Consider the following 27489-nt stretch of genomic DNA (forward strand, 5'->3'; position numbering starts at 1 on the left):
GAAGTCACTGCACAGCAAAAGGGGAAAAAATATTAAAAAAATCAACCACACTTTAGAACCAATTATTATTGAACTTGCATATTTTTAGACTTTTTAGTAGTTTATTCCAGAGCCTTGAGAAAAATTGTCTTATAACCTAGGGAAGTATATGAATTTACTTCTTAAACTACAGTTAAGGGTAAGTATGGGTCATGATAACTCAGCAATAGCCCTAATCTGAAGGGGTAGTCAATGTCTAAGGAAATAAATTGAACAAGGCCAGAATAAACTCAGCATTCAGCAGCATGGCACCAAAGAGTAATCAGAAATCAGCCTGAGGCTTTCTATTATTGCAACAAAGTTCATAACATGCACAAATTTAAGTTGAGAGAGAAGCAGCAAGAAAACAAATGAGGCTGTCACTGCTGGCAGGGGGACACCATCCCTGGTGTCACTTCTTTGGCTTGGAGCTCTGGCCTCCCTTTTGATCACCTCACTCCTCCATTACCCAAGGCACAACTGCAAAGGCTCTGCTGGATGTGCTTTGCTTCCACCACCTCTCTCCTCTGACCACACGCTTCCAAAATGGGCAGCAAATCCTGCTGCCACAGGGAGGCCAGCAAGGTAGAGAGAAATCTACATTCAGGAGGCAGTAACAGTGATTTTTTTTTTAATAATCCCTTTGTTTTCTCTTGGCTGATTCACAACTCCCTTCAGTTTGGTTTGGTTTTGGGTTTTTTTGGTTGGTTGGTTTGGGTTGGTTTGTTTTTTTTTACAAAGCTGACTTTACTGTCCTACCAGCAATAGCCCCAACCTAAATAATTGGGGTTTTTTTGAGTGGAGAGACAAGCCAAGAAAAATGTCACTCTTGCTGATCAAAAATGCTCTTCTTGGCAAAAGGCCAGTCAAAAGATGACCAGGGCAGTCTTTATGAAGGTCAAGAACAGCTACTTTTCTCCTGTCCCCAGAGGGTGACTCCACTCACCATTACCACTGAGAGCAGTGGCTGCACAGCTGGGGCTGCTGGTGCCAAGCTGTGCCAGGGCCATGCACATCAAGCACGACTGAAGAGCCCAGAGTTACAGAAACAGTGAAAAGTTTCTGTCCTACTGCACATCACTCTTGTGTACTCTTGACAATACCATTCCACACCACGTTTGGCATTTACTTCCAAACTTGGCTAGAGTGAATCCACAACCCAGTGGCAGGTTTTTTCTCCTGGAATGAGGCACTATAGTGTAGGACCATCTGAGCAAAACTTGGAAGAGTTTACAGCTCTTGCCAGATTACCTTTGGCTCTTCTAAAACAGGCACAAAAAAAAAAGCACTTTAAGATAAATGAAAAGGTGGGGAGACAAGGGGAAGACAACAGATGAAACAGTGATTTTAAAAAGCCTTCAGGCAAGAAGCTTGATCTTTTTAAATCTTTCCATTTGTGTTTACTTATCAGGGTGTCATTGGAAAAAAAATAGGTCTGTCTTCATAGGGAAAGCTGGTGCACCATGAAAAACAAAACCACTACTTTATGGTTGTCACTTCACTGCCATGGTTCTACTCAAACTAGTTTTTCCTCAGAATAGATGGTTGAAGCAAGTCTCAGCTGCAACCCCCAGGATTTCCTCTTGTTTTACACTGATGCCACCAAACCACCAAACTCAAATCTCTTGTTTTACACTGATGCCACCAAAAGGGAAACCCTCCTTTTTTTTATCCCCATGCCCCAGGTCCCATTTTTGTCTCACACAGGCAATATCTACCTTAACCCCTCTGCATGGAGAAATCATCTGAAACTTTCCAGAGCTCTCCTGGGCCTCTGCTTCATTAACTCTTTATTTCAACATATTTTATGAGTCCGAAACAATGTTTTCGAAAGCCAGACATTAGACATATAACAAGGAACATACCAGTTAACTTAGGCAATATTTTTTACACACACACACATATATATATATATATGTATATATATAGGTAAAAAAATAAAATTGTCTTGATAAGAAACATTGTGTAAGGTGATTAAGAAACAAGTCCCCAGAAGCTGTGCAATACAGCAAGACACATTGGCTGTAGAGCGGACACCAGGATAGCTAACTGCTTATTTTCAGAATTTAAAAAAAAAACCCAAAAACAAAAAAAAAAAAACCCCACACAACAAAAAACACCCTAAGACCATTCTACTCAAGGCCATTCTACTAAAGAAATAAACCTGATTCCTTGTTGGAGATTGCAAAAGGTTGGTGAAGAGGCTCCACGTCGCCCCTTGGCTTTAGTTGGATTTCCTCTCCCGCTCTCGTGCGGTCACAAAGTTCAGCAGGTCGATGGCTGTGACGATGCCAAACACCATTTGCCTCTTGCTGGAGGAGCCATCAGTGTGATCTGCACGGAAACAAAGGGAATTCTGGCTTTAGCAGGCACAAACCCACATATCCCACTTGGTTTTAATGGCATGGCTTGTAAAGGCAGGAGCCAAACCAGCTCCACGTGGCAGAGCCTGGAGCTGGTGATGACTGGGGACCCTGGAACACAGAGGGGGAACCCAAAAGGCATCTTGGCCAACAGTCACAGAGGAAGTGACAAGGATTTTCAGTTCAGAAAGGCTCTCAACAAAACCGCAACGTTACGGAAGGAAGGATAAGGGGCCACCAGATTTACTCTTTCTGACACGAAAATTCAAACCACATCCTCTGTTATAAAGTGTATTTTCCTCATCCATTGGTTTCTGTGGCTCTACTTGAAACAGCTGCAAGTGACATCATCCCAGTGGAAGCACTTGAATGGCCCAAAGGAATCACATTTTGAGGAGGAAATGTGACACTGCCATCTCCGTGTGCTGCTGTCAAATACAGGATCAGTACAAAGATCACAATACAACATTTTACCGATTATATCTAAAAAACTTAGTAACCATTTAATCTTTGTTGCATTGAGAGCACAGATGGAAGTGATTTTTTTTCCATTTTGAGCATAAGCCTTTGACCTGGGAACCAAGTGGCCACATGACTTCTGGCCCTTTAACTAGTCTAAGTTCCCTGTTCCTAAAGTCTGGCTGTACCGAGATGTTTAGTCTACTTTACACTCAGTTTGTTCAGCCAGCTGGGTTGTCCTGGGCTTTACATTTACTCAGTCTCTGTTCCACTGCAAGCTTCCAGTGAGATTTTAGGTTTATAAATAGCCAGCACAGAGCCAAGAGCACATCCTTATGGAGATTATCAGGAACACCCCCAAATTTGATGTCTATTCTTCTCACAGTTATAATTGAGATAGCTGTCAGATAAATTTATCTGGTGAGTCTTAATGTTGTTTTTAGTCTAGTTTCTCAGAGTTTGTAATTTTACAGGTTGTCTGCCTCAAGCAAGATGAAACAGGAAAAAGTATTATTGGCATATAACAGTGATATACCCCCAGCTTTGAAGATTTATTTAGTCATTTCCAGTTCATAAAGAAGGCAGTGCAAAGAGTTTTGAGAAGGATGAAGAAAAGTAGAGTTTGGAGGGTAAACATCAAGTGAAGTTAGTTTAAATAAAATAAACAGGAAAAAGAAATATTTTTGAGACAGTGATGTCAGTGTCAACATCTAGATCTTAATAACTTTTATGCAGTTGTAGTAATTATTTTGCTTTAGAAAGACAAAAAATTGGAGAGTAGTTAACCTAGCAACCACAGAATTAAAGAGCTACTGTCTTACTAAACATAGAACGGTTTGAGTTGGAAGGGACCCTTAAAGACCATCTCATTCCAACCCCTTGCCATGGGCAGGGACACCTTTCACTAGACCAGGTTGCTCTGAGTCCCATCCAGCCTGGCCTTGAACACTTCCAGGGATGGAAGTTAGTGTAAGCAGCACACAGTTAAGGAGAGGGAAGGAGGATTTGGCTTTTTCAGATCTTGTTTACACATTCACTCTCGCTTCTTGTCATCACTCAAAGATTCCCTCTCACAAGGCACAAGTACATTGTACTTACATTGAATTTGCTCATGAACCACTAGAGCAAAGTGGTCTATTTCCAGGATATGAGAGAGTTTCCCCAAGTTGTCTTTCAGGTTAATCTGAGGAGAGAGATACAAAGCTTAAATAAAACAGTTCTTTCTATGTTCAGTGGTTCATAAAACCCACATGCTTCATGCAGAACTAAAACCAATACATCAGCATTTGTTGCTGCTCTCATCTGAAGTATTGTAGAACGCCAACAAATCAAGGCCAACTTAAAAGATCAGTTTTCTTTGTTTCTAATTTCCAAGAAAACAAAGCACTATGTGAGGTTACTCACTCCCCTTCTGTAAACATAATGAATATACTGAATATCTGAAAAAAATGTCAATAATAGAAGAAGGTCAGGTGTTCCACATGTCTTAACAAAAGAAGATACTATAAAACTCTTTATACTTGGTGATTTTCTTCCAGCAAGACTGGGAAAAAGTGAATGAATCAGGCTGTAAATCACTGTGGAAGTGAACACGATCTTCAAAGGCAGCAGGTGAAAAGCCCAAACAAGCCAAAAACAAAACCAAAGGTGAAAGATTGCTGAGCTAACACTGTAATCGGGTGCAAATCAAGGAACTGAGAGTTAAGAATTCATTTTTAGTGAAGTTCAACTTTGCTAAGACTGAACAAGAAAGCACCATGTTGACCCTGCAGAAACACTTCACTAATCACCTGCTGCAAACATTAAAAAAAACTACATAAAACCGTTCTTAATATGATTTAACACATTAAGCAGCAGCCACAGGTCCATTACCCAGGTGACTCTCCCCAGGTCCATGCAGCACCCACCACCCGACATATTTTTATTAAAGGGGATTAAAGGAATTCACACTGAGGAAAAGTCTTATGCTGCAGATTCAAAAGGCCTTCAAAAGTGAGCTCAGCTTGTGAGCGAGGAATAAATGCCACAGCATGAACAGCTGGGCTGCACTGGAACACACAGCTCTGTCTCCATAGTGGGAGTTTGAAGATATCAAAAGGATTCCCAGTGTTTAAGGGACCAGCAGGCTGTAGTGCAGAGTGAGGCATCAATCCCTAAACTTGTGTGCCAGGCAAGGAGGGGGGTGGGAAATCTGGATTTACTGCCACATGACCTATCAGTCACCACCACTGACAAAGTTTTGTCAAATGTATGTGCAAAGCCCAACTTTTGAACCCGGGTTCAAAGGTTCCTGAAGGGGTAGAGCCCCTTGCCATCAGATTGTGTATCATCCATAGGGCTGTTTTCAGGGATTGGGCAGGCTCAAGGAAACCAGGATAAGCAGCCCCTCAGCAGCACTGGGACAACTATGAAGACATAAATATGTTTTGAGATGCTTAATGGATATTTAACAGAACCCCCACGGAGTTTTCACCTGTCTCACTAGTGCTCATTCAAGCTCCCTAAACATTTTACCATGAGTTTTCCCACATTTAGGTATTTTTTTAAAACTTACTAAGTCTTTAAGGCAATGAGTCTACACACATGGTACTACACTACATCATGGAACTAACATCTGACTCCTCAAGGATGCTTCTCCTCTCCTCCACTGGCAAACAGCACTTGTTTGGATTGGCAAAATATCCTGTGACTGGTGCTTCAAATTCCCAGAGCACTATCCTGCCAGGGACTTGAAAAAAGCTATAACCATTCCTTTTCCATTCTAGGAGATTGCCACAAAATAATTGTGGTGATCCTATCAAAGAAAGCATCCCCCATTATAGAATCCACAGAATGGTTTGGGTTGGAAGGGGCTTTAAAGATCATCCAGTTCCAACACCCCTGCCACAGGCAGGGACACTTTCCACTGGACCAGGCTGCTCAGAGCTCCATCCAGCCTGTTCCTGACCAGCTTCAGGGATGGGGAGTCCACAACCTCTCTGGGCAATCTAAAAAAAGTCAGAAGATACAAAAAGATACCTCTGCCTTGGTAGCCACAGGCTAAGCCTACCTCTTATTCATGCACACTCTGGTATCCTATGTGGGATATGAGAAGTCATTTCAGTGGCACAGATGATCTGTTTTCCCAATTTCACCAGTAAACAAGCCAAATAACCTCGACTAAAGTGGTAAGAAAAGCAAAACCCACAATACTTCTGAGGTTATGTGCATTTAACCACGTTTCTCCATCAAACCATCAACTCAAATAGAAAAACCATCAACAAATGAGGCTTCCAGTTAGCATGTTAGCAATACCACTGCTTGTGTCACTCTCCTTCCATCCTCCACCAAGAAAACACCAGAACTGAAGGGAAAAGAAATGGTTAAGCTGTTCTTTACTGAAGAAGCACGAGAAACTTCAAGCTGCCCACGGCAAAGGCCACAACCTCAGAAGTGCAGAGAACTGGTTGGTGCAGCCAACACCAGCATAGCCACAGAAACAACTGCACACCACCAGCCACAGAAACTCTTACGGTGTCCAAGGGAGGGAGAACAAGAACTAAGCAGTTGTGTTACGCACCACATATCCACATGATGCTTGATTATCTGCCTGGGAAGGAAAAAATGAATTTACATGTGTCCATAAAGAACCAGCGTCCTTGCTCAGCCAAAGGGACCTGGTGGTTCATGGACTGAAGAGAAGCATTACACACACTTCCAGAATACAGCACTTCATCTACTTTGAGACAGTGCTCAAACTTAAAACCTGGTGCAAACTAAGTCAAGAACCCCATGTCAAAACGAAAATTCTTTCCTGCAAAAGAATCAAAGCAACAATAACACTACTTATATATTTTAGAAGAGTGCCCATACAGCCAGGAAGCTGTGCTACCATAGAATCACAGAATGGTTTGGGTTGGAAGGAACCTTAAAGATCAACGAGTTCCAACCCCCCTGCCATGGGCAGGGACACCTTCCACTAGACCAGGTTGCTCTGAGTCCCATCCAGCCTGGCCTTGAACAATTCCAGGGATGGGGCAGCCACAGTTTCTCTGGGAAACCTGTGCCAGGGCCTCAACACCCACCACACTGGATGGACTAACACCAAAATTCACACATCTTGACAATATCAGCTTTCAGCAGCCAACCCCTGCTTCAGCAAGGCACCTGAGACATAAAACATTGTTTATTTTCAGCAGATGCAAAAATTATTTAGCTGAGCTGTTTCAACATCTTCCTGTCTCTTCCCCTGGATAGTTACACGTTGCCCACATTTGTGCTGGGGTTTTTGGGGCAGGAGGAAAGGACAGACACGCTGGAAGAAAGCCTGATGAAGTAATGGAACAGCACAATATAGCCACAACACAAACCTAGGAGCTACTGAGTGATCTAGGATAGGGTTTAGAGAATGTCTGTGCTCAATAACAGCTGCTCTGTATGGTCCCAGGTGAACCTTACCCAAACATGATGCCACTGAGGTGTTGGGACACCTACTCCAGTACCTCAAGCCAGAGAACTAAGAGCTGTACAATATATCTGCCTACCTGTTGAAATTGCTTGTAGATTACTTTTCTGACTTCATCAGAAGGCTGAACTTTTCCAGCAAGCAGTGAGGAAAGCATGTTACCCAGGGTAACCATGCCCAAAATCACCCTGGGGAGGGAGAGAGAAGACAGCGCTAAGCAACACCAAAGCCTCAGGTGTTCCTGTAGATAAAAGCATCAACTCTCAGCCAACCTGGAGAAGTCAGTTCAGCTACTTCATGGTAATAATGCAACATTATTGATGCTGTACTTGGATTCTGTGTCTCTGCAGGAGACAAAGTCCAGTTCTCAGAAGATCTGGAGATGCACACACAAGTCAGCAGGTGCTGTGGGTGCCTGGCCCTTCTGAGCATCTTTGTATCTCTGCTCCTTGTAACTGCAGAGCTTCCTGCAGTCTCAGGGAGTTTTGAAAAGCACCAGCTACTTCACTGTTTTACACCCTCCTCTGTCCTTCTGAAAGGTGTGACAGCCAGAGACATGCTCACCCCAGTTTTGCTCATTCCCCTTCTCCCTACAAGGATCTACAATAATTCATTCCTTGATTTAGCATTGCAGTTGGACGGTAATTGAGCAACTCTCCATTATTCAGCAGGTCCACAGGAGACCTACAGGGTAATAAGGCACATGCCAGCTTGCTGGGGACACCCTGGGTTATAGGGGTAACTACAGCATTGCACTGTAACACAGTGTTCTGAAGAAACTGGGTAGACACTGCGGTGGAGGTGGGTAAGTTTGGGTTTGGTTGTTTTAAACAAGAATATTTTTGCTTTGTTAAGTTAAACAGTTATTATTTAGAAAACCCTAATTGCATTATCCTACAGAGATACACTGAGTAAGTTTATCACAATAATCACTAGAGTTATGTGAAGAGCAGGACAACCCTGGCATGACAACATACCAAATCCAGTAACATTTCTGAACTGTGTTACTAGAACTGAAAAAAAAGATGAGTGAGAGGATATTATACTTCCAGCAAGCACTTAAAAGACATCCCTTGGGACCTGGTGAGGGAAGTGATACATATGGATGAATAGTGATATATGTGGACATACCCAGATTCATCAACAACTGGTACCTGGTCGAATCCCTTCTCCCGGAGAATTTCAACAGTCTTTGCACAGGTAACAGTTGGAAGCACAGTCAGGGGAGCAGAGAGGCTCAGTTCCTGAACACTGATGTTCCACCACCTGGGGATGAAATAAAAAAAACAAGCCCATGCAAGATTTATGGAGAGAACAGAACCAGCTCTTCATGTACAGTGGCCTCCAACACCACAGGAATGACAAAAGGGAGCAAGGAAGGATTCAGCCAGAGTCAATAAAGCTTCAAGGTTCTGAAGTTTTATCCCCAATATCAGAAAGTCACTGAAGTGTGAGAAGGCTTGAAGACTGAAACTCTTTCCTTCATTTTATCGACTTTCTAGGATTAGACACTTAGTGGAGAGAACTAATCCCCCCCAGTTTCAATATTTATATCTTACACAGAAAATTTTGTGCTCCTACTGAAAGACCTACCCATATTTACAGTCACTATAGGCAACAATTTAGGGAAGATTCCCTTCCACCTCTGCAGACTTGCAGTCCTTTGCACTCAAGAACTCTGATCTCAGAAGGGTTCTTCGGATACTACTTTTTTTTTATTTTTATTCCAAATTAAAAAAACTCACTAAGTACCAAATTTTCTTCTGCTGCCATGCAACTCTAAGAAGAATGTCAACTAATTTAGGCAGATTTGATTAATAGCTGCAATTATACAACAAGGCAATGAAAGATTAGCTAAATCAAAGGAGTAGTGTAAATTGAAATAAGCTTTGAATTAGCAACTGCCATAAACTCGATTGAATAGACTCATGAAAATGCAAATGGATCTGACAGGTTTACCAGGGTTTGTTGCCAAGGTCCTCTTCTTTCATGAACCCTTTCTGAATCATCCATTTGTCACTCAAAAACTTGGACCTGGAAAATCATCAAGAAGTGAAAAGCTCATTAGCAGGTTGAGTATCTGACAGCAAACACAGGCAACTGTTTACAGATCACTATGACTAACAAATAAAGTGTAATTGAAAACAGACCATCATTTGCTATCCAAGCTTACCAGCCAGGGACATGGAGGAAAATATTTAGAGGAGGAAAAAGGAATCCCATAAGAAACAAAGTTCCAACTACATCAATCTGTTGCAATACAACAGAGACACAGCCTGGAATGGAGGTGTGCCAGGCAAGGTCTCTCTGCAGCTTCTAGCTGTTTCTAGTCTCTAGTATTGAGTTGGATGAAACAGAAATCAGGAAACACAGCTAAAAATACCATAGTTTGGGATATGCTTCAATGCAGTAGGAGAAAAACTACTCAGCACAGCTCAAAGCCCTCACACTTCCACCTGTAAACTCACCCTGACAGTGGCTGCTGCTGCAGGAGTGCTGGGTTCTGTTGTGGGCTCGGGGACGGGATAATACCAGTGGCCCCCCAGAAATAACACAGTGAAACCTTTCCTGTGAAAGATGCTAACCAGTGATGACCATCTACTGAAATCAGAGCTCAACTTTCAAAGGGAAAGACATGTCTACTCCATGTCAGGCCCTTTTTAGATACCTTGGAACTTGTGCCCCAAACACATTTCTGGGTGATACATGAAATAAGTATTCAAATTGCCACTGCTGTAAGGAGGTCTGAGGGACTGCCTCACCCCTTTCCCAGGGAGAAAACCAGCAGGTGCTTACATGTAGTTCCTGATAGAGTCAGGGAGGATGACAACACAGCACTGACCCTCCTTCAGCTCCTTGGCTGCCTTCACAGCCACAGACATGGCACTGCCTGAGCTGCCACCTGCCAAAACATAGAGCAGAGGCGGAACTGTCAAGCAATGAGTGAAATGAGAATGATCAAAGTAGAGGAGGAGAAAGTGAGTGAGATGAGCCCAGAGTGAGGAAGTCAAGTTCCGAGGTGGAAGGAGGTCTCTCTGATCTACACAAGGCTTCAGCCTCCCACAGAGAAACCCAAAGGATCCACATCAGCTCTTACCACACAGCAGCCCCTCCTCTCGGATCAGCATGCGAGCGAAAGCAAAGGACTCCTCATCATTGCTCTTGTACCACTGGTCCACTGCCTGGGAAGGGGCAGGAAGACAGAAACAGAGGGCTGTTTAAATGAGGAGGGACAGGGGAACTACACAACCAGTGTGAATTCAACCCACGCTCTTTGAGGTAACAGCTGCCCTACTGAGCCGTGTGCCTGGGTTTCCATCCTCCAGATGCCAAGTGGGTTTCTTTTGCCAAGGTAAGATGATCACATCAGTACAGCAGGTTCCTTATTAGAACCTCACTGTGGGAACAGGCTGCTGTGAGTCAGCCACGGAGAGCATCAGTTTCTTCCCCTCTTGGAGGGCTTCCCAAGGACACAGGCTCTGCTCAAGATGCTGTCATACCCCTTTGTCCAGGAGGGGTTGGGATGCTTCACTGGAGACTTTTTCTTTATTGGTTAGTTGGTGGTTTTTTGTTGTTTGGGTTTCTTTTATTGTGTGTGTAGTTTGTGGTATGTTTTGTTTGGGGTTTTTTTTTTTTTAAATGTAAAAATAAATTTGTTCTAGGAAAACATTATCTACTCACAGCCTTTTGAACTGGCACTGTAAAACAAACATTCTGAGGACTGCTTCTGCTGATGGAAAGAACAGGAATAGTCCTGCCTCCTAGTCCTCCCATTTCACCTCAAAGGAATACTTCCCCAAGCTTTTCCCTCTGCCTTTTACCTCGCTCCTGCATCCCACCAGAGGGCAAAGGGCATTGAAACCAAGCAGCACAACTTACAGATCTATCCAACACCGTGGGGACAAAATCATATCCAATTCCTTCCACTTCATACATTGTCTTGTCAGTCTTGTTCAGTGATTCTGGTGTAGCAAGGATGGAGCCTTCAGGATCCACACCTATGATCTGGAGAAGCAGTTTCCACTCAGGCCACTGTGACACACTGCTTTCGGGGGCACAGCACGTGTGAGCACTGGCCTTGTTGCAGCTGCTGGTGTCACACTCAGCCAAGCCAACAGCAACCTGGCCTCCTACTCTTTTTTCTGGCAAAATTCACCTCCCCTGAGAGCAAAATGCTTTGCTGCTTCTGGCAACCCATCCCATCTCTTCGGGATGTGTGGATACCGAGGAGCACCACTTGCTCTATGTGGGTTTTGGTTGTTTTAAACAGAAAACAGGGTTTCCCCAAGACAAGATTGTCCTCATTCACATGTCAGGCATCATTACAGCCAAGACATTTTGGGCCAAGTGTAAGTAGATCGGTTTTTATTTTCTTCATCACTCCCTGCCTATGTAGGAAAATGTTCACGATGGAAGCAGGATACCAAGTTCTGTGAGGAAATCTTTGCAGAGACAATTACACCAGGTAAAACCTCAGCAGCTCCAAAAAAGTTAGTGATGGCACAGTCAGAGAGGAAACACAAGGCTGCAGAGTACAAAGCAGAGGGGGAAGTTTCTCAGATAGCCCATGAAGGGATCTGAGGGCCAGTTTTCACCTGCTGAGCCAAACCCAAACTCTGGTCACCACTGAGACCAGAGGATTTCAGGCAGTCTGAAAACCTTCGTTCTTTGTTCTCAGAACTATCTTTTAGCTAAGAACAGAGAGGGGCTTCCCACAGAGATCCAGGGCAGGCTTGCAAGGAATGAGATGTGCCAAGTGGAGCAGTCTGAGGTTGACCCCACTAAAAAGAAATACATGAGGTTTGTCGCTTACTTTGCATCCTGGACACTTCTCCTTTAGCTTCCTGGAGATGCCAGTGATAGTCCCTCCTGTGCCAGCTGTAGCCACCAGCATGTCTATCTTTCCTGTTTGAGGGTGAGGGATAGAAGGCAGTTGTGAAACCTCCAGCAGAATGACGGATTAAAACCCCACTTAAACCTAAGTATGGACTTTCTTCAACAAAAATGCAAAAAGTGGCTGAAAAGGGCAAGATGAGGCCCCTTGCTTCCCAAGAGCTGTTATGAGACCTGCCCTGAGCCCACATTGCTCAATCCTCATTTAATCCAACAAGGGCTTTGAAATGTCCATCCAGAGGCCCAGCAAGGCACCAACTTGTGGCACTTTGGACACAGCTGGAGGTGGCCCATGAAGCTGAAAGCTGCAGTTTTCCTGTTACTGTATTTGCTGATACAGATAATTCATTCTCTAATTTAAACCAAGCAGCCTATTATATTAGTTAATTAGCTGAGTGAGTGCCAAGAGCATGGGTTAGGCATCCATGGAGAGAACGGTCAACACAACTACTTGCTCATTTTCCAGTGAAAAAGACTGTTTGGTCACTAGCACTCAGAGTGAGTGTGAATATATTTTATCCCTCTGTCACCACCTACAGTTTCCCTGGTGCATCCACATGACGGCTTTGTTAATTAAAAAATAAAATTAAGTTTTTAAAAGGTCACCAATTCACACACGAAAACAAATGCTTACCAGCCAAGAGAATAACACCCCACCAAGCAGGGGCAACTGAACAGTGCCTGCCCTGTGAGGGAAAGTAAATACAAACAAGAAGTCTAAAGCTGGAACTCATCTGGACTCCCAATTTGTGGGATGGCAGCTTGTTAAAGTGCACTCATTTAAACTCAAACCTAAACTTTGTCACAGAAAGACAAGCCAAATCCTCTGAACAGTCAGAGTTTTAGGAGGGAGGAGAACCCTTCACATGGTCCCCACCTTAATGAGAAGGAATTTAATAGCTGATTTTCTTATGAGAGGGTCCCATCAGAAACTGTACAGCATAACATTTTTATAATGCAGGTCAGTAGCCTCCCACATGACTTAATTCTACCACCTATGGAGACGCCCCCAGGGTAGACTGCAGCATCACATGGAATGTCTCCAACAGCTCTCAAACCACCTCCTCAGCTGGGTGAGTGAGCCCAGCAGAAGCTCTGTGCTGCCACAGCTCAGTCCCTGCTGGTTCTCCAGCTCAGCTGCCCAGCACTAAGATGGAAGAGATCCCTACAGAGTGAGAGGGTCCTACTGGTGACAACTGCCACACAGGGCAGTCTGTGCTCCTGAGGACCCCTAAGTGAAGAATCTTCCAATGTATCGGAGTATTTGGTCTGGGAATGTTAAAATACCTATTTCTGTACTTGAGATCAGAGAAAAATGACCCTATTTCACAGCAGTCTACTTATGCCTTTTTATTTTTAATAAGGTATCTTATGCATCACTGCTTCCTCCACCTGAATACAAGCAGAAGAATCTAAAAATCAAAGAATTCTTCTTTAATGGAAAAAAAAAATCATTACTGTGACTACTGAAATAAGGTAACTCTCTAATGACACAGACCACAGGTATGGGATTTGCTGTGCCAAATCCATATATTTCTCATCCAGTTGAGGTCTTGTTCTCCAAGAACATAACAACAAAACTACCAGGGACTGGTTGGGGAGGGGATTAGCAGTAGAGCAGACATACCATCACACTGCTGCAGGATCTCCTCAGCTGTGGTGTCATAGTGTGTCAGGGGGTTGCTGGGATTCCGGTACTAAATGGAAAGACAGAACGGACATGAAGACAAAAATTCACATCGTGAGGCATTTCAAGAACATGTCAAACAATCTCCAAGCCCCACAATAGCCACATACACTCTTTGCAGATTGTTTCCTTATCTATTACCCGGACCTAGGCCCGAGGAGAGATACAACCTTCCTAATTTGTGACTTAAGAGTGGTTCTAAGGTGCCAGCACCCTCCAATGAAACAATCAGTCTTGTTTGTGGGACAGCTACTTTTAGCAACGTGATTCCTGTGTCCATTCTTCCACACAGGCTTGCCAACTCAGTGGAAAAAGACATCCTTAAGTGCTGCAGTTTTGGCAAACACTGGCTCACTGCTGCTCTCTAGTGACTACAAAAACTCGGTGGCCTGGAGCACAGCGGTTGCTCAGCCACAGCTCCAGATCTAGGGCATCTTCTCCTCCAGAGACACATGTAGGGTGTTGAACAGTCAACCAAGGACACTAAGGAACAAGGCTGCAATTCCTCCTCCGTGCTGTCCTGCACTTTCTGCATCCTGGCTCTTACCTGGTCTAGGATGTGTGCGTTGGGGATTTCGTTCTGCAGCCTCCACGCCACTCCCACGTGAGATTCAGGAGAATCAAATCTGGCTGTAGTTGGGGTCCTCACAATCTCAGCGCCCAGAGCTCTCAGGACATCCACCTGTAGCAAAGAAAGGCGGCCACAAAACCCCACAATGCTCTCCCAGCACAGAGACTTCACTGGATGAAAGGGGGAAGAAAGCAACTTCCCTTTCACCTGGCCAGCGATAGCCTCCTCAGTGGTTCTCCTAAAGCCTGAGCCACTGAGCCATGGATCAAAACCAAATGACATTAAGGATTTGAACTAAGCTTTACTGGTGAGCCAGGTGTCAAATTCCTGTTTCTAGTCCAGGCCTTCACACCTGTAGGAACTATTACTACCACACTGAGAAGTCTCATTCAGCCAAAACACCCTGTCCTCTCACATCAGTCACAAGTTCTGCAGTCCAGCAGTGCTGTAGCCCAGTATTTTATGTTTAAGTGCAAATTATGTTTATTTATCCCCTCCTTTGGGCAGCAATAGAGATCCTCCAGGGCCCTGTGCACCTTTCAACTGCTGCAAGGGCAAGAAAGTTCATGACACTGAGCTAAGGCAAAGCCTGTCTTCAGAGGGCAGGGAGACCTCTGGTGCCATGTGGCACATGGCAATGGCCATGTGGTACCTCTCCCTCCACAGAAGGTAAGAGCAAGCCATGGGTACAGGCCTTCAAGGGATGTTGTTCATTTGTGCTGCTGCCTCAGCTGTGGAACACAGGGGATCTCCTCTACTCTCTTCTCTTGGCTGCAGGTGCAGCACCACAGGACAGGGCTTGCTCTATAAACAGATGCTTTGTGCTTTCCACAGTGAAGGTCAGTGGAAGGCAAGGCAGCTTTTCCTTCCCCTTTGCTGTTGTGGTGACACAACTCAGAGGCTTGCCAGGACCAGCCAGTGTAACCTGAGGAGCTCAACAGGCTCCCTTACACTCAGCCCTGAGCCCTGAATATTTGCAGAATATTCAAAGCTTCAGCACTGCCTCCCTTCACCCTCTGCTCAGCAAGGGACAGGCAGTCCCTTCAATGTGCATGGCAAATCCCAAGTTCCCTTGACATTTGTATTTAAAACACCTACGACAGTTTTCAAAGTGACAATGCTGTGGGGATGGGTCTTAAAGACATTTTCAACCCATGGCTAGCCAACCTGGATTTCTGTGGGCGCTGGCAACAGCCCCTCAGCAGAGTTCTGCCTGGCCAACAACCTGGAGACCAAGAGTCATTCCTGCACCAGGAATTCTGCGAGTGCAAACACGTTTATTTTTTTAAAATTCTTGAAAACACAAGCAGGTCTGACCTTCTCCATGCTCATTTTCTCTGGCATCACGATGATGCAGCGGTAACCCTTCACTGCCGCAGCCAAGGCCAGCCCAATTCCTGAAAGCAAGCAAAGACATGCAGACCACACAGTGAGGAGCAGCAGAGAAAAAAACCCACAATGCCAGCATTGGCACGCCCCTGGATTTAATCAGATTTTCACCAGAGGCTTGAATAGAGTGCCTCTAGAGGGGTGGCAAACAGAATGTTTCAGTCTGTTGGGCAGAACCGGATTTCAGATGCTGCTCGTTCTTTGAGGTTCACAGCCAAGAGAAAGTTTAGCCAAGGGTGGGAAAGCTTGACATGTGCAAACTGCTAGCTTTACCACATGCACATCACCTTCCTCCTGTCTCACCCACTTCATTTTTACAGAAGGAATTTGGGAAAGGAATGTGCTTCAAGACAGAGAAGATTAGAGCGATCCCTTTGATACTGCCAGAAGATCAGAGTCTTTATTGACTCACTTTTGCACTAAACCCCTAGTTTAAAATGCACTGAAACTAAGGCCTCTCTAGAATGAAATTATTTAGATGCTGTTTGTGATTGAGGTTCTAATGCACTGGGTCAACTTGCTAGCACAGTGAAGTACCCTGATTGCTAGAGACAGGCACTTCCAGCTGGTCATCTTCTGTACCTCAGAGAAGAGAAGCTCACACCTGTTATTAGATCACCTCTCTGCAGGATAAGCTAAACAGATCAAGTTGGTTGATCAGTGTCTGAGGTGAGACTGCAAGGCAGCTCCTCTGCTGTGTTGGGTGCAGGACAAACACTTGCAGTTTACCCTACACAGAGACTTGCTTGTTCAAAGCTGGCTCTGTTTCTACATGATGCTGAATCACACAGAGGTAAAAAAAAACACGTAATAATCTTTAACTGTTAGTGTAAGAGAAGCTTAACTCACACCTCAAGTAATTCAAGTAGTGTTTAATATATTTGTGGGAAGAAAAACAACTTTTCTCAGTGTATTACAGATAAATATGGATGCCCAAATACAAAAATAAGACAGAAAAGGCCTCACTAAGGCCAGAGACTGAAGAAAAGCCATCCATCACTCCTCCTTACAGTCTGTGATAAAGAAAGAATTTTGAGACCTGAACTCCAATATTTTGTACTTTCTGCCACTGAACTGGAAATGCAGCAAACATTAAAACAGGACTTTGGCTGAGGGAGAAGTGGGATGCAGAGAGGATAAAAATATAACACATTAGTTCTCAACATACTCGGTAGCCCTGAGCAGGAGCCCAGAGCAAATGACAAGTGTCTCAGGTTACTGTCTGCCCTGGTCTTTGCTTTTATATGAAAAAAAGAGACAGCATTCTGCAGCAATTGTCCTGTATCTCCTTCAGTTCTGCCTTTTAGGATTCTGTGGCAAGGAGAATCATTTATCAGGTACTGACCCAGAAAGCAGGATGTCACAGTATGACCTTAGATACTGGAGGAATGCAATACATATGGATATTTTCCACTACGTGCCATTGTTCAGCCACATCCACAAAGGCTTCAGCTGCACTGCACCCCCCAAAGAACAGCTGCTGAGACAACAGCAACTGATGTGACCTCCCAGTTTTTTGTTGAAGGCAGATCAGCTCATCATCCCAGTCCCTCCAGTAAAAAAGGTTTGACTGGACCAAAAGAACAAAAGAAAGATCTGCTTGGCCTGTGCCTAATATCTTGCAACAGTGGATGGACGCCCAGGAAGGAGTTTAAGAACAGGACAAAATCCCTCTCCAGAGCACATCAGGCAGGAGAGAAGCTTGCAGCTCAGCTCAGGAACATGCTCAGAGGAGGCAGTATATTTTATACTTAACTATTTATATTTAACTATATCATATATTTTATATTTAACTCAAGGGGGAACACTCCAGGTATGTTTTCTCCCCAGGAGCAGAGCAGTTTAACAGAACTACAACAGCTTTGACACAGGAGCCAGGTTAACTCCAGTGTCTTGGATCATCAGATGCTCTGCCCTGGCCCCTGCCTAGTGGGACTGTTCCTTCCCCCAGCCCTCCAAGGAGGAGATGCTGTGGATCACCTGTGATTTTCAACAGTGGAACATGTTGAAAATCCAGGTGAGCAAGGGCTTTGTCAGCAGGCTGTGCTGTGGGCATGCAGCTCATCTCCCACCTCAACTGCACCCACATTGGAAAGGCTGTTTCTCAAACCAGGCCCATCTCACCTGACAGAGGGACCACAGGACTTCCCAAACAGAAAGAATGGGAAGATCCAGATTCTTACCAGTCTTTTGGGTGCCTTTTCTCCCCTTAATTTCAGTCAGACTTGAAATCCTGAATAGGACCTAAAGACTCTAGTGGATCCGGCCTAACACTTCTTTTCTTTTAAAGCAAGAAGGCTCTGCAAATTTAGCAGAACTGTTTCCCAGCTGTTCTGGTCAGCATAGGGCACTGTAGAAATGTTCCTTGTGCAAGATGGAGGAGGTACTGCAGGCAGGAAGAGATCACTTCTTCCTTGCACAGGCAGCCTTCATGCTACAACCTCAAACTTGGCTCACCCAGGAAAAGCACCACAGCATTTCCCCCCACACTTTGCTAAGGTCTCTCCGTGCCCTACCTGTGTTTCCAGAGGTTGGTTCTATGATTGTGTCCCCAGGCTTCAGGATCCCAGCCCTCTCAGCATCCTCCACCATCCTGAGGCTGATGCGGTCCTTGACGCTGCCCCCGGCATTGAAGAACTCACACTTGACCACTGGAATCACAGAAACCAAGCACAGCTCTTGAGCACAGTCACTGGGTAGCAGGCTGCTGATTCCTAACACCTCTGGAAGACCAGCTCTGTTAACATGTTTGCCCAGTTCACCTCCCTGCTTCCCAACAGCAGAGGGGGGGATTCAGCTCAAGGCATCTCCTCTGTTACGGGTCACAACAAGAAGCAACTTGTCACCGGAATCACAGAATGGTTTGGGTTGGAAGGGACCTTAAAGAGCACCTCATTTCAACCCCCTGCCATGGGCAGGGACACCTTCCACTAGACCAGGTTGCTCAGAGCCCCATCCAACCTGGTCTTGAAACCTGGTCTTGCCCCTGATCAAACTGGAAGTTTCTCCCCTTGTTCAGCCAACACTTTCACTCCAGTCCCCCCCAGCAATAACCCCTTCAGTGGTGTTGAACACCACCTTTCAGGACTCTGATCAGAGCCTCCAGGTATCTCCAGCACAGTCGGGTTTAAAACCCCAACCAACCAAAAAAAACCTTTCACTGACAGTTTCATCTCTTTAATCATTTTCAGTGATCTTTGGTGATAACTGCTGATCTGCATTTTACACACACTGATGAATACTCTGAATATGAGAAGCAGTCAAAAACGTCATACAACTTTTTAAAATTTAAATGTTCTATGAAAAACATTTTACTTTTTCTACAAAAATGGAAAAGCCGCAGGGAATGTTCTCATGAAGTACAAACTGAAAGATGTTTTAAATGACCAATTCCATAAAAACTGACAATCCACCAAAGAAAAAGAGGAATTTTTCCTCACCATTTTCTGTCAGGTGCCTGCACTCCTGCTCCCAGGGTTACATGGCACTACTAACCAGAATTACCCCAAGTTTCCGAAACAATGTTTGTTAGCTGGATTTTCTGCCTGCAGCAGTACTCACAGAGTTCACACTTGAGTCCAAAATGCTTCCCAATCTTGTTGATTCGCACCAAAGGTGTATTGCCAACTTTATTCAGGATGCTTGGCAGGATCTTTGGAGGCTCTGGCCTGGTATAAATACAAACAAAGTCAGTGTATTCCCAGAAAAGGCCAGAGGCAGGTCACACAACAACCACGCAGCATTTCTGGTCCTTTTTCTTTCAACCAGCTTTATCCCTCCCGTTTATCAGGGTAGTTACTTTAGGTATTTTAGCTTAAAAGAACAACCATGGGATACAAACTCACAAAACATCAAGTCCTTGATCCAAAACATCGATTAATCAGACATCAAGCCAAGTGCTGAGGCAAGAATGAAGTGCTCTGCACTTTCTCCTGGCATGGAGTAGCTCAGCACTCCTCAGAGTCAGCTAGTTTATAACCAAAAGGCATTAATAGTGCAAACTTTCATCTAGTCAGGGAACTGCTTGCCAGGTGACTTAAAATAAGTTCATTCCAGTCCATGTACTTTCACATCTGTGGTGCAAGGCTCCCTTGTACGCTCAGTTTGGGTTCTTAGCTTTGCTTAGACATGGAAATTAAAAAGCACCTGCACATCTACAGGCTAAACAAGACTCCATTTAAATCAGTCACCTGCTGTTAAATCCACATGGCTCCGAGGGAACCTGGATTAGTGCTGAAAAGCAGCAAATAAAACACTTACAGAGAGGTATGATGATGTGGGGAGGCAGAGAGGGGTTTCCCAAGCTTCCACGTGCATTTGCTGGGTTTATCAGGGCGGATCCACTGCCTTTCCTTCTCATTATTCTTGCAGTTCTCATTGTCCACCCCGCCAGGGAGAACACGCTTGCCTGCTGCATGAGGGCAGGAGTTTGTATCTGGCTTCTTCTGGGAAGGAGGAGTAGGGATTCCGTTCTTGGGGGAGGGAGAAGGAAAACAAAAAGAGGAAAAAAAAAAAAAGGAAAAGAAAAAAGGTGAAGGGTTGAGGAGAGAGTGAGCGATTTGTCTGCCCTGCTGTAACAGGGTCAGAGCATCTCTGAGATTATCAAAGTCACTCAAGTTCCACCCCATGGGAAATCCTCCTTTCACATCATTGCCCCCTGCTAAAACAGCTAAAAATCACGTTGCTAATAAGGAGCCCTTATTGTTGTCTCTCTTGTCCCACCAACTTATCCATCCCAGTCTGGTGTTCCAGCATGCAGTTTTCCTGAGGAAAGCCTGAGCAGTAGCAGCTACCCTGGTGACAGTGTCCAGGAGACAAGTCTTGCCCATGAACTAAAAAGGGCGAAGGCAAAAAGCAGTTTTAACACCCAAGAACAGGTTCTGCCACTGACTACAAGAGATCCTGGGACTGCACCTCAGACCCAGGGAAGGAAGCACAGCATGTCTCAGATTAATCCCATCCTCCAGTGTCTCAGTCTTGTTTTGCCCTTATGTGAAAAAGGTCACAATAAACAGGTATTTTGATGGTCAGTTGATGTTTCTGTAGTACTGAGGATGGGAAGGTGTTTCAGCACCATTTTGATTTGCCAAATCCTTATCACCAGCATGAGAATAATGTAAATACATTGAGGCACGTGCTCACTGTAACAAGCCTCCATAAATATCAAGAAAACAGGACAGGTCTCATGGGAGACACCCCTCCCACACCAGAAGCTCTCTGAAATAAAACCTCCCCATTCCAAGCAGAGTGGAACACAGTAAGACTACCTGGTGAATAATAAGAAAATTGTGCCAAAAGGCTCTGCATTCCTACTTATGGTCATGGAGAACTCTTTCAGAAAGACCACTGGTTTCAACAGCACCTCCCACCACAGCATTTCAGCAAAACAACCTAGAAATCTCTCTGGAAACAGGTGGGGCTATCCCAAATTCTGGTGACAGAAAGTTGGGATAACAGTATTCCCCAAAGACCCACGAGTACCTTAGACACAGGAACAGGCCTGTCTGATGCAAACTTCTCCATGTCTTTTGGTGAAGGTGATGGCCCAGGAGACTGGAATTCCTTCAGGAAAGAGTCACAAGACCAGAATCCTCTTCAATGCTGAGGATCATGCAAGTTGGGAAAAAAAACAAAACACTGTCACAAAAGAATCTCTCACAGAGGCAAAACACAGACAGCTTTTTCATAGAGAAAAAAAGAAGCTGCAAATCAAAGTGAAGATGACCTGTGTAAATAGGATTAAAAAAAAAAATAAAATCATGCAGCAGAGGCATTGCACAATCTTGATGGAGGGTCCCCCGACCCTGTCCTTCCTGCATTACATAATCTTCCCTCTCAGAGGCAGGAAAGTAAGCAGAAAACATCTTTTATCAGACTGTCTGCAATTCCATAAGCTTGAAAGCCACACAAAGTAACAGGAAATACTTCAGTTCACAGGATATAGACTTCTAGGAACACACAGGGGGAAAGGGCTTCACGGTGCCACCCCCAAAAGACCCTGCACACAGCTTAGGAAAGGGCTTTATCCAGGAACACTTGCAGAGGCCTCTGAACCCTTGAGGAGACCAAAATCTCACAAGTTCCTACCCAAAATGAATCAGTGTTGCATGCACAGCTGTAGTGATGCTGGATATAACATACACACAGCAAACACTTCAGCCTTCTAGGAGGCTTTTTGTTTCAGAAATTAGTAAATACAAAATGGAAACAGTAAGTTCATTTTTCCTGCACCAGCCAGTTGTTCACAGAGCCTCTCTGCTTCCTCTCCACCAAAGGCAAAAATGTGGCTGAAGTCTTGGAAAGCATGAGGGGTTTTTTTCCTCCTAATATTTGTTTTTCTCATCACCATTTTGCAGCAAAATTCAGCTCTCTTTCCATTACTGAACTGTGCTGGAAGGGTCCCTGGCCTCATCCTCCTTCTTCTGACAGATGCACATAAAACAGACACAGAGTTGATGGTCTGCTGACACACTGGAAAAAAAAACCTGAATCACAGGCTGAGTGAACTTTAGTATTTGATCCTGTAAGTTAATATGGACCACTAACCAGTACTGCCTTGTGCACACCAACTCCTTTCTTGCATGCTGACTTGAAGAAAGCTCCTAAACCATTTAAACTGCCCTGCTTTAGGAAAAAAACCACCTCTGAAAGCGTCAACTTTCCAGCCTAAGACTTGAAATAATTCTCCTCCTGGATATCAAGGTTTCCATGCCACCAGAATTGTATGATTTTACTTTATTTAGGTTAACACACGCCCAAGAGCCAAGATGGACTACATCCTGTCCTAGAATACTGACCAGCACTAAACCGAGAGACACCAGCCCAAGAAAGCTAAGATCCTATAAATACACATAATCAAACAACAAACAGTCTTTGTTATCAGAAAATCAGCTCATTTCCAGTTCCAGAGTGAAACCCACCTTTCATTTCTCTTTCCAGGAGGTTCCTGGTTCACAATTCAGAACATCGGTGGCTTTTTTTAGTAAAGGAAAAAGAAACACTGGAGAAGTTTCAAGGCTTCCTTTGAGCCACATCCACATGTTCCCTCACCCAGCTGACATGAAACACTGGACACAGACACTGACTGCCTCTGCTCACGGGTAACACTGACAGTACTGACAAAGCCCATCTAATAAAGGGACCTTGGTGCCAAAGGATCAAACTATTTGAACACACAGGAGGAGAGCAGCAGGGGGTTAGAGACAGGAAACAGCAGGTTCTGCTCATCTTCCAGGTTCTCATACAATAGGAGCACAAAACCTTTAAAAGCTTTCAAAATCACCAATTCACAGTATCCTTTAAAAGGGTCCAAAAATTGAGGGGAAATGGGGAGAAATTTGTTGCAGAAAAAAATTTAAGAGGTTTCAAGTATTTATTCTCTGTACTGACAGCACGAAAGAAATTAATATGGCTCTCAAAAAGCTGTATTTTGAAGGATTCCCTCTGAACTGGGCAAGACAATGCCATCTCATTTCCTCTATTGTAAAGCAAAAAAAAAAAAAAAATCCATAATTCACTAACAGCAACTCCCATCGCTTCTTGAACTAGAAACAGCAGAAACTAAGAACAAGCTATATTTATTGCCTTCAGTTGAGCTGTGAGACTCTCTTGTATTTTCAGAATGGCAATACTTGATGTTTGATCAAAGCTTCAATAATGGGGCTTCAATTCCGAACAATTCCAAACAAATAATGAGAAGAGGGACAAAAAGCCAACCTCAAGCATTGCCAAAGAAAATCCTAACCAAATATTAACCTTAAGCAACACAATTCATTGGTTACAGCCCTTGATAATGCAGCTTGAGCAAAACAGGGGGCAGAGGTGGTCTGGGACATCCAAATCCTCCCACATGATTCTGCCTACAGACCCAAAACAGGCCAGAGGAACCTGTTGCATCTTTCTACTGGGGAGACCTTTGGGGAACAAAGAAAAGGGGGTGAGCAGAAACCCCGAAAAAAGAGGATGACAGCAACTCCTTTGCTAGCCTAACCCTCTTCTCAGTCTTTTTTTCTGGGAATGAAAGACTGGGGAGACAGGACAGGAGGATGGCAACTTTGCTCCTATAATTGAAATTGGACACTGCTCAGGAGAGCCTGAGGGAGACAAGCTGCAGGAAGAGCTGCCCATCCTCTGAAAAGAAATTCTGTCGGCCTGAATTTAATTTTGCTGTAAAGGGGAACACTCCCATAACTAGTTGGGGGTGTGGGTAGAGTCTAACTAGAAAAGCCTGACTAACTTCTGCCATTATATCTGCAGAGCACACGAGGCAAACAGAAAATAATCAAAAAGACAATTTACAAAGTCATTTAAACCTAAGTCACAAAGGGGAGTGGGACACAGAGGTGTGAGATGCAGAAGTTGTCATGGGCAAGGCTCACATCTCTGGATCCATCTCCACAGGGAACCCAAGACCTAAACTATTTCTCAACTCCTACAGAAAAGGGCTGAAAGCCAGTGAGTGAAATTAATGCCCAAACAGCCTGAGCTGGACTCACTCCACAGACAGGTCAGGAAATACAGTTTCTACAGCTGTTTACAGTGTATGATATCAGCACTAATGTACTGTACCATTTAAATATTATGTGTGCAAGAACCTAATGAACTTGATTCTTGTCTGAAGCACAAATAAAGCTCTCTAAGAGACAGGTGTAAGAGATGAATCAGAGAGAGACGCCCCCAGGGCTGACTGCTCAGCAAGAGATGAGATACAGAATTCCATTATGCTGAGAATGGGAAACTTTATGACGTTAAGCAGGCACAAGTAAACCACTACAAAACAGTTGTTCTGCTCACTCTGAGTGTCACAGGGTCTTAGAGAGCTTTAGGATCTTTGCAGATAAGCAGATGCAGTGGTACCCATCCAGCCTTTGGAAGCTGATCACAGAAACACCACAGCTATAAATGATTCAGGAGACAGTCAGACATTTGGTTTGTTTTGCTGTTGTGCTTTCTCTGTGAGTGTGTGTGTGTGCATCCTTGCTCCTTCCTCAGGAGCAGGCAGCCCTACCTCCTGTGTCAGGAGACAACAAGTGACTTGAAATAACTGGAAAATGAATTAACAGCACTGAGGTTCTAGGAAGAGATCCTTCAAGAATCCCAAGTCTCATTTCCATTTCCTCCTACAGAGCAGATGAGCACATGCATGTGCTCAGTCATCACCTTTTTCAAGCCAGACTGACATACTTATAATATTCCTGATAGGAAGTGGGTAATTCTTTAATGCCCCCACCTCTAACATTGCAAAGATTCAACGTCAACAGCAAGGCAACTTCCACAGCTGTGGCAATTGTTATACTAGAATACAGCCAGGGGAAACATGAAAATGTTCAGTTTGCTTCCCCCCCCACAGAAGGGAAACTGTGCCTGCAGCTCTAATCCAGGTGTCTTCTGACATCTCCATTTCCTGAGTTCACTCCAACCCTGTCTGAACTCACCTAATAAGTCTTCTGAGTGAAGACTGAAGTCTTCAGGAGCTCAACAGCATTAGACAAAAGCCTGGAGAATGCTTTATCTGGAGAATGCTTTATTTTTACCTCTTGCAGTCAGAAGCTTTCACTATTTCTTTCCCTGCTTCCACCTCCCTCTCCTTAGCACACAAAGATGGACCAACACTGGGAGCCTGAAAAGTGTTTTTGATCTGCCGAGCTCACCAAGAACAGGGAGAGAAGCATTACAGGTGAGAGGCTCAGAGATTAAGCAAGCTGCCCAACATGGCACAAAGAGGGAGCTGGAGCTCTGCTCTCGGTTTCTGAGAGGTCTGTAACACGGGCAGAAGCACAGCTCCCCCTCCCCAGCATTATGGTGCCTCCCTGCAAGGCAAAACAACTTTTGTTAGCCCAGGGACCTCTGATAAAGGCTGGCAGAGAACTGCTGGTCACCACTGCCTAGGTAGGAAGCCAGCTTTTGGGCTGGTGCATGTTTTGTGGGAAAGGCCACAACTGCCACCACTACAGCTACACCCGCGGAGCTCCCAGCAAGGCACCCCCAGTGCAGCCACGGGCAGGGTGCTGCTGGGTGCCCAGCCCCTGTGCTCACAGGCAGTTTTCCCAGGTCACATGCAGGCTGCTGGCACCTGCCCACAGCCAGGGAGCAGCCCATCCCACCACCCCGGCAGGCTGCCATGCTGCCAGTGCCAGGTCAGTGGCACCCCTGGGCCTGCACAGCCCGGGACACAGGTCCCTTGTGCCCCAGGATACCAACCACCATCGCTAGAGGTGGCTGCAGGAGAGCAGGCTGGGTAACTCACACGTAGAGTTAGTGGCAGGATAACAACAGCCACCAATCAGTATGAAAAAGGGTGACAAACACCCCAATACTGAACCTACTCCAGCACCTAAACTGCACTTCATCAGTGGTGATCTCACCACAGACGTTCCCCTGCTGAGGAATACCACGTTCTGAGCAGCTCTCAGTTTCTCAGGAAACACCTTTCCTCTCTGACATGAGATTCCCACGTTTCACCTCTCTCCATACTCTGGTTTTTTCCACCTTTCCTGCAGCACAAGCTTTGCAGAACACGGAGCTCTCGTGCCACAAATCAGCAAACAGACTCGCTGAAAGGGTAAACAGTGTGAGCAACCATGCTGGAACAGGGCCCAGCACTTCGTGGTCAAAGGCTTTAGGATTAGAGAGATGCACAGCAGACTAGATATTCAAGCAGGAATAGGAAGGAGAAGAATCACTTGTCTTTCAAGTAGTGGCTGGTTCCATGTGCCAGCAGCATTATTAACGCTGATACTGAGCAGCTCGCTCAGGTTCTCGTCAAGTTCAGACCCTTCCCAATGGGGGAAGGGCAATATATGAAATAAAATTAAAAAAAAAAAAAAAAAAAGCTGCAGGAGACCCTCATGGTGCCCACGAGAGCAACGGACAACAAGCCAAGCCTGGGCAGAGAGCTGGTGCCAAACCCAGAGAGAAAACCAGAAGGCACAAAGTCATCTTGAGAGCCAGCGTGAGACGCCGAGACCCCATCTCTGCTCCTGCTGCTCCTTGCTCGGAGGAGGCGCTCCCGGCCTGCCCTGGGCATCCCCCACTCCTCCCAGGGATGGCTCCGGGGCTCCCCTCGCCCGCACCTGCCCCTTCCCACCCCTTCCCTTCATTACAAACACAGAACAGAAGTCCAGTTGTGTGGCAGCACCACATTCACAGAACCACAGAGTGGGTCAGGCTGGAAGGGACCACAGCGGCCCATCTGGTTCAACCTCCCCGCTCGAGCAGGGCCATCCCAGAGCACATGGCACAGGATCGCATCCACACGGTTCTGGAATATCTCCAGCGGGGGAGACTCCACGCCCTCTCGGGGCAATCTGTTCCAGCCCGCAGCCCCCAAACCTTCACCCCGCCCCAGGATGGGGGGGCACGGCCGCCCCCAGCTCTCCCCACTCCATCCCATTCCCGCGGATGATGCAACGTGCGGCCGCAGGGATGGGGCAGCCCCTCCCGCCCCCCCGCCCGCGCTGCGGCCGCCACCTCACCCGCGCGATCCAGGACACCGCCGCGGTGGCGATGGCGATGGAGAGGATGAGGAGGAGGATGAGGAGGACGATGAGGAGGGTAACCGGGATGAGGGTGAGGATGACCAGGATGCGCGGCGCGCTAAGAGCAGCGCGCGAGCCGCTTGGCCACGCCCTCGTCACGCCCTGGCCACGCCCCCTCCGGCCCCCGA

General features: G+C 45.4%; 1 protein-coding gene across 3 annotated transcripts; it reads right to left on the reverse strand.

Annotated features, from left to right (window-relative positions):
- Positions 1-1785: 1785 nt before the first annotated feature.
- On the reverse strand, positions 1786-27464 carry LOC116782691 (cystathionine beta-synthase-like protein). 3 transcript variants are annotated; one of them, XM_032679538.1, is made up of 17 exons: positions 27299-27464; positions 21306-21425; positions 20085-20296; positions 19386-19492; positions 18341-18475; positions 15753-15832; positions 14412-14546; positions 13805-13874; positions 12098-12189; positions 11164-11289; positions 10382-10466; positions 10081-10186; positions 9244-9318; positions 8416-8550; positions 7364-7472; positions 3939-4023; positions 1786-2352 (listed from the first exon to the last, which is right to left on the reverse strand). In XM_032679538.1, the coding sequence occupies exons 2-17, from the start codon at positions 21345-21347 to the stop codon at positions 2243-2245; spliced, it is 1704 nt and encodes a 567-aa protein (XP_032535429.1). In that variant the 5' UTR covers positions 21348-21425; positions 27299-27464; the 3' UTR covers positions 1786-2242. The 3 variants fall into 3 exon arrangements, 2 of the variants coding, with proteins under 2 accessions (XP_032535429.1, XP_032535428.1); XM_032679537.1 differs by having other exon boundaries at positions 7364-7525; positions 8439-8550; positions 27299-27447; XR_004355316.1 differs by lacking the exon at positions 1786-2352 and having other exon boundaries at positions 8439-8550; positions 27299-27447.
- Between the last annotated feature and the right edge of the window lie 25 nt (positions 27465-27489).

This window comes from Chiroxiphia lanceolata, chromosome 2 (genome assembly GCF_009829145.1).
Source record: "Chiroxiphia lanceolata isolate bChiLan1 chromosome 2, bChiLan1.pri, whole genome shotgun sequence".
Classification (NCBI taxonomy): domain Eukaryota; kingdom Metazoa; phylum Chordata; class Aves; order Passeriformes; family Pipridae; genus Chiroxiphia; species Chiroxiphia lanceolata.

Bases quoted from the DNA above. Each gene is read 5' to 3' on its own strand.
- LOC116782691 (XM_032679537.1), bottom strand. From the start codon at position 21,347: ATGGAGAAGTTTGCATCAGACAGGCCTGTTCCTGTGTCTAAG. The intron at 14,547-15,752 runs GTCAGACCTGCT...TCTTTGCTACAG, and splicing joins AGAAAATGAGCATGGAGAAG to GTGGATGTCCTGAGAGCTCT. The intron at 8,551-9,243 runs GTAAACCTGTCA...TTTCATCCCCAG, and splicing joins GACCTTGGCAACAAACCCTG to GTGGTGGAACATCAGTGTTC.